This window comes from Scylla paramamosain, chromosome 5 (assembly GCF_035594125.1).
Source record: "Scylla paramamosain isolate STU-SP2022 chromosome 5, ASM3559412v1, whole genome shotgun sequence".
In the NCBI taxonomy this organism is placed as follows: domain Eukaryota; kingdom Metazoa; phylum Arthropoda; class Malacostraca; order Decapoda; family Portunidae; genus Scylla; species Scylla paramamosain.
In genome coordinates this window covers 23,587,556-23,597,555 of record NC_087155.1, presented here as the reverse complement: position 1 = coordinate 23,597,555, position 10,000 = coordinate 23,587,556, and the positions used below count along the sequence as shown (strand labels likewise).

General features: G+C 44.7%; 1 protein-coding gene across 13 annotated transcripts in view; it reads right to left on the bottom strand.

Annotated features, from left to right (window-relative positions):
* Positions 1 to 10,000, bottom strand: part of LOC135100682 (helix-loop-helix protein ngn-1-like) — a 589,312-nt gene that overhangs the window by 462,668 nt on the left and 116,644 nt on the right. For 10 of the 13 annotated variants that reach the window (XM_064003834.1, XM_064003835.1, XM_064003833.1 and 7 more), the window contains one exon: positions 762 to 824. The exons of the other annotated variants lie outside the window; for them this stretch is intronic. In XM_064003834.1, the coding sequence (XP_063859904.1) occupies positions 762 to 769 (8 nt within the window). In that variant the 5' untranslated portion in view covers positions 770 to 824. The remainder of the gene's footprint in view (positions 1 to 761; positions 825 to 10,000) is intronic. 13 annotated transcript variants of the gene reach the window in all.

Sequence of the window (10,000 nt, the reverse complement as noted above, 5' to 3'; positions counted from 1 at the left end):
AGGGGGAGGGAAAAGGGAAAGCATGTTGGAAGAGGCGAGGGATTCGAAAATGCGAGGACGGGAAGGAAGATTTTATGAGGTGTAAGATAAAACGGAAATATGCAGCATGAAAGGTAATCTGAAGTTTAAAATTGAAAAGCTTAGAAATAAATAAATCCTATTAGAAAATTAAAAAAAATAAATGTCTGCATATATGACATAAGATTAAAATGGTGTTTTATGTGGTAAGGGCATAAAGATAAAATTCGCGATAGCTTTTTTCTGTCCTATATCGGCCTTACTCTGGATCCATTGTTTATGTTTTTTTTTTTTTTTTTTTTTTTCTGCACACACTTTAGTAAGCTACTTCAGAGCAGGATGTGCATAGGACCACACCCACCTTCCAGACCACTGCCCCTTCCGACCGGTTATCATCTCAAATGTTTCCTCACAGAATCCCCCACGTCACGAGGAAGCTCATTTGATACCACCACTCACGCATGCTTGCTTATACTATCACGCACATCACAAGGAGGCTCATTTGATACCACCAACCACGCAAGCTTTCTCACTATATGGAACGCGAACATGGAAGTTTCTTGAAAATATATATTGCAACACGAACACGGGAAAACTGGTGGAGGGAGCGAAGGGAGTGTCAGGGTAAAAGAGAATCAGGCAGCAGAGAAAGTGGAAGGAGTGAGCGGGGTCTCTTACTGTGAGTTACACGGCTAACCAAACACGCTTACTATACTACTCCGTAAGGAATGGTTTGTACTCACCTCGCCATGTTAATTGTCTGCCTCAGCTTCCTCAGGCTATTACATCATTAAATGAATCCGCCACTGTAGGAAAAGAAAAAAATACACAATATCTGTAAGTGACCAGAGCATCTCCCGCGACACCCCTGCAGCACGCCACACTGACTATAGCAAGGAGTAATGCGCACGTAGCTTATCCCTAAAGAATCAAATTGTGGACCTTGCTTAGTTACGGAAAATTTGAAACCTATTCTTTTTTGCTATTACGGTTCAACATATACGTAGAATATGGATGGAAATCATTCAACTGTAAAAATTCTCCTGTATTTGAAATTGTTTTAATGTTATGTGATCGTTTAGTGAATAGGACTGTCATCTTTCCATTTCATGTCAGCTCTCCATTTCATTACTCTCTCTCTCTCTCTCTCTCTCTCTCTCTCTCTCTCTCTCTCTCTCTCTCTCTCTCTCTCTCTCTCTCTCTCTCTCATTTTTACTTATTATATAAATGCATATATCATTTTAGACACACACACACACACACACACACACACACACACACACACACACACACACTTCTCGCACAAAGAACACAACTAAGAGCAAGAGTATACATAGTTACAAATAAAAAGGTCATACCAACACACCCACACACACACACACACACACACACCCAGGAAATTTGGTGAGGCATCATTATTTTTTTCCTCCACAACACACACGACCATGTATCAGATTTGTCACTTGAACACGTACACACAAGAGCACGTAAACATGTGGTGGGTGGGAGATGCAGCCTCTTCTCTTCCTCACCCACTCATTCCTACCTACCTACATACACACATACATACATTCCTCCCAGGACGGCTTTCGCTCCTCCCAAATTAATCCTTATTATTCTTCCATTAATCACCGACGTAGAGTCAACATTTGCATACGATGTGTTGACGAGAGAGGCTGACTGCTCGTCCTGCACCCCCGCTTTACCTCCCTTGATGAAGTAACACAGGTAAAGTCGTTGTCAGGAGTCGAGTAATCTTCTACACTCTCTTCCTTTGTGTTTAGTGTCCTCTTTTTATATTAAATCTTCTGATAAACTAGAAATATAGACAGACAAACAGATGAGTATATATAAAGAGATAAATATAGGCAGATAGGTAGATAGATTCATAGCAGATCGGATGACTTGAGATTGCAGGAAAATACAAAACACAGTGGAAGTCAATAAGATGTCTTACTCTGCTATTGTCCCTGGCTGTACTACGTGGCTGTATGATTCGATGTATTTGTGTGTGCAAGTGCCCTTTGTGTTCTTGTACGTATGTGTGTGTGTGTGTGTGTGTGTAGCGATATGTACGTATGAGTGGGATGCCTTTTACTGTGCCTTTTACTAATCACATATAGTTAAGCATATGCAAAGGTGTGTTCGTGTGTATATTATGACGTATGCAAGACTAACTTTTATCAACGAACGTGCAGGGAAAGAAATATCATGGAAGAAAAATCAACTTGGACACAAATAACAAAGATACACATTACATTATTACATTATCACATACAGTTAGTCCCCTCGGTAAGAACTCAACAGAAAACAGCTAAAAAGAAACAAGCCTTGTAAACTATTTTTATGTAGGTGGATGTGATGCTGAGGGATGTAGGAGGGAAGATGGAACGAGGTGTGTGGAAGGTTAAGGGTCAGGTAAGGTGCGGAGATGAAGGTGAAGAGGTGACGGGGACTTGGCTTGGTGAAGGTGAAGGATTGAGGGTGCCAGTGGGTGTGAGGGCGTGGAGATGGATGCTCAGGTTAACAGTGGGAGGCAGGTACAGGCTTTTCACGCCTTAAAACCTTAGCTGAGAGAGAAGAGGGGATATGGCCTGAGAGCAGCAGCAGGAGCAGGAGGAGGAGGAGGAGGAGGAGAAAGGACAGACATAGGTAGGAGTGATAAGAATTAGGAGAAAAGGGGAATGACATGATAATAGGAGCAGGGAGAGTGTAGGAAGATAGAAAGGAAGAGCAAGAGGTTAAGAAAAAGGGAGGGAAATGGAGGAGGAAGGTAGGATGAAAGAGTTGGATAAAGACTCCTAATGCGGTGGTGATGTCATGAAAGGGATTACAGAGGCTGCGAGGTGTGGGTGGTGAGGTGAGGTGAGGTGAGGTGATGGTGGTGGTGGAGGGGGGGATGTGTAGTGGGTGGTGGGGTGAGGGTTCAGCGAGGGCAGTGTGGTGGTGTGGAGAGATGGCCAGGACACACACACACACACACACACACACACACACACACACACACACACACACACACACACACACACACACACACGAGTATTGTTTTTGAGGGCTGTGCAAGCGTGGGCAGGGTCGTGGGTGTTACAGGGAACTTCTTGGAATCCCCCCTCTCTCTCTCTCTCTCTCTCTCTCTCTCTCTCTCTCTCTCTCTCTCTCTTTCTGTGTGTGTGTGTCTCTCTCTCTCTCTCTCTGTGTGTGTGTGTGTGTGTGTGTGTGTGTGTGTGTGTGTGTGTGTGTGTGTGTGTGTTGGGGACGGGAAGAGAAAGAAGGGAAATAAACAGGGGACGTGTGGAAAAAGCTTGGGGCATACTGCTGCAAAATTCTGGACATTACAAGTACCATTTATATCAGCAACTCTACTGCCTCCGCCGCATCTACTGCCGACCACCACGACGAGGAACAACAACAACAACAACATCATCAACATCCCCACTACCACATCATCAACATCCCCACTACCACTACCAAAAGACAACAGCCGCTCAACAACAATAAAGCCACCAAAATATCACAATCCCTCACAAACTGCTACTCATTCACCTGAAAACAACACCAGCAAATCTTTAAACAGTCAGTCTTGAGCCCCCGCCAAGTAGCATCTTTCGGTGTGACTTCCTGAGCAAAAACCTCTCAGAGATAAGCGTCCCGGAGAGTCTGAGCATAAAAATAGAGGCAAAAATCTTTTACTAATCAGCATGGATCATAATGATTACTCGGCCATGGCTTGGAGGAAGGTGGTGGTTGAAGTAAATGTTAATAATAGTAAGAGAAAATTAACTTAAAGGAAGAATAAGCATCGTCCACAAAAACAAGCCTGGGTTAGGTTTGGTTCTCCGTTTTCCTCGTCTGTTATTATGAAGATGGCAAATAAGCCCCGCTACTGAAGTATTTATGTGTAATTACCATTCTTTGTTTTATGTATTTATTTTGGCCCCCAGTGAGATGAGTCTGCAGATTCGTGCGTCTGGTAATATTGCAGCTCTTATTGTGGAGGCTTTGCTTTTCTGAGCTGGTCTGACCACACCGCTGAGTCATTGTACTGTTAACTTACTGTACGACACAACACACCCGACCTGCACCACGCCCACCGCATCTAACGCCCACCTTTACTCTTCCTCCACCCTCCCTCCCTCTTTCCCCCCCCTCTGTCTCTCTGGAAAACAAGAGGAGCGCAATATAACTGTGAAGGCTATCAGTTACACACACACACACACACACACACACACACACACACACACCATTACCTTCGCCTCACCACCACCACCAAGGGGCGCCTCACGTCACCACCACTGCCTTCACTTCTAACACCTGAACTAAAGAAGGAAGCCTCAGCAAGAACAGGTTTTCCATGTCTCTAGGAAGGAAGGAAGGAAGGAAGGAAGGAAGGAAGGAAGGAAGGAAGGAAGGAAGGAAGGAAGGAAGGAAGGAATCAAGGAAGGAACCGAAGTGCATGATACCAAAGAAGCGTCACCTCCTGGGGTACGCCGCCACCATCACCACCGCGGGGGGACTCATCCGTCAAAGGGTTAACAAGAGGATGACAAACACCCTCTGTAGTTCCGGGTAATACATCACGAATGGTTTTCAGAGATACAACAAAAAACTCCCTTCCCCACCGCCTCCCTGAGACTCCCGTCGTCATCGTCGCCACACACGCCGCCTCTGCAGCGGCGTGCCCAGTCTCCGCTATCTTCTTTTGATCGCTCTTGACTAATAAGCTGACCACATCCAATTTAATCCCGGGAAAAGATATCAGTCGTGGGAGCCTGACAGGCGGTCCTTCATTACGATAACTCCTCTCTGTTATCATCATTATCTCTAATTGGCTGGTTCAGAGAAGGTGTTTATAAATCATCGGTCCTATCAACACAAGGCGATCTCTCATCCACCCATCATATATTTTTCTGTCCCCTCACCCGAAAGCTTCTGTTGACTTATTTAAAAATCTCGATAACGGAGGTCAGTCCTGCGAACTCACCGCAGGCTCCAGTGAACTCCAGTAAAGGAAGAGATTTTTCACTGCGCGAGACCAAATTACCGCTTGCAGTGATTGGGCCTTTATGACCTGTGGCGGGAGGGGCGAGTGGGCGTGACGCGGAGTCAGGCAGGTCGCTATGTATGTACAGGGTTTGGCAAGACCTCTGGACAGCCCTTCCTGCCCCAGCTATCTACACTCCTCGCCATGGGAGGAGACACGACCGGCGGGGCTGATAAAGCCACAGACTAATGGTGATGTCAGAGGTAATTTCCATGTGTGTGTGTGTGTGTGTGTGTGTGTGTGTGAAAGTCAAACATATAACGTACATAGTTATGAGATCAGAATATTTATGAGGAGAGTATTTAAGTTCCTTATTTGTAGCGTAATGAAACTTATATTCATGAGAAGAGTGTGGCCTATCTAATCTTGGTTCGTGGAAATCCTTAGGCAGAAAATATGACCTGTTCTAACTTCCTGAAAGAGAAACGCAATTTTACATCGGGTTTGAAATAGAATAATTTCTATTTTTCTTTTCCCTTTTTAGCCTTCAGGTCTGAATGCACTTTAAATCTCGCACTGAATTTTCCATCGTCACTAACACACGTATAATTTAATGGAGGAAAGGGAAGGGACAGATGACTCGGGCAAAAATATTTCATTGTTCCAAGCAGATTTTTCATTATATATATATATATATATATATATTTATATATATATATATATATATATATATATATATATATAGTATTATATATATATATATATATATATATATATATATATAATATATATATATATATACTATATATATATCTATATATATAAACTGAGTGTGTATATGGGCAGGAGATTCTCTTTGATGCGAGAGAGAGAGAGAGAGAGAGAGAGAGAGAGGAGAGAGAGAGAGAGAGAGAGAGAGAGAGAGAGAGAGAGATGAGAGAGAGGAGAGAGAGAGAGAGAGAGAGAGAGAGAGAGAGAGAGAAACTCATCCACTGCATTATTCAGTTTATGATATATCAATTTGGACTTTTTATATTTTGGCAAACCACGCGACAATCAATATGCAGCGTGTCTGGAGGATCAGAAAGTGTTACTTGGCACAGGACGTTGGTGATGATGATCCCCTGGGTGCTGCGACGGAAAGAAAGGGAGAACACGGGGCAATGACATCATGTGTGTCAGCCGCCGCACATCAACTGACTCATGGGAGATTAGGTAAGATGATGCAGCCTGGCGGATTATGTCGCGACACTTATCTTGACCTCACACAACAAGGAACACATCACCTTTCCCCTCTAAGAAGTGGGCCAGACATCACCGGGGTTACACATCCTCCAGCACCTCTGTTTCCGTGGACCAAGAAGTGGAAGCAAGACTATTGTGTCCGAGTGTCCGGCATTTACTCACCGTCTTGGTAAGTCATGAAGCAAAAGAAAGGGAAATTGATAAACAGAAGTGATCAGGTCGCATGGCAACGGCAGGTCTTTGTACTGAAGAACGTTAATCAGAGGGCGTGGCTCAGAGACGCGGCACTCCAGGCCACTCACCGGCAGCAGGACGAGAGCAGTGCATTAACGCAATATTCTTGAAAGATCCATCAGAAAGAATTTAGTGCGGCGCTGGATGAGGACAGATGGGCTACCTAAAGGATACATTAAAGAACTTTACGACCCTAAGATTTAAGAGAGCGCTAACGAAAAAAAGCAAAAAACATTTATACTTGAAAGGCGCCTTCATGCTCACTTTGCCTTTATGAATTATATCACCAAAAAGGAACGGTAATTCATACAGCGTTGCGTGCCGGCGCTACATGAAGAAACCCGCGGCGCCGAGAAGCTGCGTCACGTCGCTGCGTCGCAAAACTGTTGTAAATCTTTTCACAAACGAGACACGGAGTCGAGCCCGAGACTCCGCCTGCCGAGGGAGGAGAGTTACGAGAGACGCCAGACGACGACGGGAGCCTGAATGGAGGTCGGGGGATCTGAGGAGGAGGAGGAAGAGGAGGAGGAGGAGGAGGGAGCAGTGGGGGGAGAAGGGACAGCAATGGTTCAGTGCTTTAAGACGCTAAGCACCGTGTCCTAAGTGACAGTACTTCCCGAGACACTCAGGATCGGGTGCTATGAGCGGCTTCCCAACCGTGAAGGCGCTGTCATGTTCCTCTCCTTCCTTCTTGTTTACATCCCTCCATCCTCCGTTGCTCCTTGTTCTGCTTCCTCCTCTCCTCCTCCTCCTCCTCCTTCCTTCTGCTCTCCACTCCCAGCTGCTCCTCCATTCTCCCATTCCTTCCCTCCACTACAAAGACCCGCCGCCACGCTGCTCTTACGCTTACCCTTCCTCGTCCTCCCCTCGCGCTCACCACCGAATCACCCTGGACCGCTGAGGGTGACGGCCAGCAGGGGTGCCGCCAGAAGTATGGGAGTAATCTTGACAACGACGAGGTTAAAGTAGAGTAAATGGCATATTATTCTTTAAGTAAAATATATATGGACAGATAGATAAATAAATAAATATATGAATGAATAAATACATACACACACAAATAAGTACATAGATAAATCAAATAAATAGATAAATATATTTCATTCCTATACATTTTTATCCTTAATGACTGCTTGACTGATTAGTTCAAAGGGTCACAGCAACGTGGTCACATGACGCCGCGATAAAACCACGGAACCTGGACACTGCAGTAATTAATGATCATCAAAACGACACACGCACTGTCATCTACTTACTAATATACTAATATCCCAGACGACAATCAAAGCCACGAAATTAGTGCAGTTTTCATTTGAAGTCATCCTCATACACACAAATACATCTTTATTAAATTTAATCTCAGGTATATCAGGTAATCATTAACACAAACTTCAGGATTAAATGTATTAAGCGCTTTAAACATAACAGGCTCATTAACTCAGCACTTTTTTTTTCCAGCACAACGTCCACGTGACACGGCTGTGATTAGAGACGGTCTGTAATACTTTTTTTGGTAGTTAAATTGCTTCAGATAGTCAGTTTGGGTGGTTATGTTTGTTTTTCGTTTTGCCTTTCCAGTGATTGGTCGTTACGTTGAGGATGTCAATGTACAGCACTTACTGATGAGTGAGTGCTGCATATTTACACTTATAAGATAACGACTAATCACTGGAGAGGCAGAACGAAAAAACAAACAGCATGAATAAATAAATAAATAAATAAATACCGTTCAACTAACCACCTAATTAACAACCTAAAATAGACATAACCATCCAAACTGACGATCTGAAGCAACTTAACAACCCAAAAAATGATTAGACAGACATAACCGCCCAAACTAACGACGTAACTAACGACTTAACTACCTAGAAAATGATTAAGTGAAAAGAACTGATGGTGAAACGGTGCACTGAGTCGAACCGAAGACGTTGAACCAGTGAAGCTTCGGCCAACTTCCCTGAGACTATCTGACAGCCAGATCAGTGTCGAAATGGATTGCTTCACGCCCCTCCCCCTCTCCCCCCTCTTACCTGTGCTCCTCTCACCTTCCCTCTCTCTTTCTCTTTTACTCTCTCCTTGACTCCTTCTCTTCTTCTTTCCCTTCCCTCCTACTGTCCCTGTGTCTCTTCCTTATCTACCAGAGGTGTTCTTCCGTATGGCAATTCACACAAGTTTTTCTCCACTTCATAGCGTCGTTTTTCTTCCAATCTCTCTCTCTCTCTCTCTCTTCTCCTCTCTCTCTCTCTCTCTCTCTCTCTCTCTCTCTCTCTCTGTTTGTCACATAAACTTGATCTTTCGGGTTTGTCTCCATTCGTCCCCTCCTCTTCTCGTTTTCTGCCGCCGTTATCTTGGGTATCTTGTGCATCTCCCCACGCCCCTCGCTCGTTACCGCGGGAGGGAGGCGTTCCCGCACTTCACCTGTCCTGAGGAGACTGATTACCTGTCTGAGACATGGTAGTTCTTGTGGTCCAGTGTGCCTTTGGGATGGATTCTCTCTCTCTCTCTCTCTCTCTCTCTCTCTCTCTCTCTCTCTCTCTCTCTCCTCTCTCTCTCTCTAACTTAAACTGTGACTTCGGTTAATAACACTTTATATAAAAGGGAAAAGGTTACAAAAATAAATCGTTCACTTACTGACCAATACGAGAAACAACGTATCTATCTTTCTCTCCCCAACACACAGGAGTAAGTAAGATACCTCAAGGCCTCAACACGTGCCTGGCTGACAAAAGTATTCCACAGATTCCTTTGTATTAGTCTAACCCTACAGCACATTCTTTTTCTTATCCAGTCTTTTTTCGTCACCTCACCGCCCTGTCGACGCGCCTGACGCCTGACGTTATCTCCTACCTAAGTTTCCTTCCTCCATCTTCCTCACCACACATCGCGCCACGCCTTGGGGCATGCTGTAGGGCGTGACCTTTCACCTCACTTAACCTAAACGCCACCAAGAATAATCAAGCATGCTCACAAGAACCACCATGACGTATCAATTATAAGATCAATTCGCCACAAAATCGACATCAATGGTTCTGAAAACTTTCTTAAGTAACAGACAGAGGAATTCACACAAGACAAAGTGAGACCTGAAGCCGTCTTGAGACCAACGCTTTTACCTTGAAAGCCGTGGAGAAAGAGGAATGGAGATGCGGCAGTAGTAGTAGTAGTAGATGTAGTAGCGGTAGTAGGAGGAGGAGGAGGAGGAACAGAGGAGGGAGAAGACAGGAAGAGCAAGGACGGAAAGGGATGCAAGGAGGAGAAAGTTACAGAAAGTGGGAGGAAAGATGGTGTTTACATAAAAGTCAGAGGAGCAGAGTAATCTTTAAAATAGTGTTGGCTGTGAGAAGGAGTAGGTGAGAGGAATGGGGGTCACGGGTGAGTGTGAGGGGTGGAAATTTGTCTGCAGATGGGATAGAGATAAGGGAGTCAGACAGGAAGAAGGGACGGGACGAGAAGGGAGCGAGGGTCAACGTGGAAGACGAAGATATGAACATACAAACGCTTAAGTAATGAGGACGAAGGAGG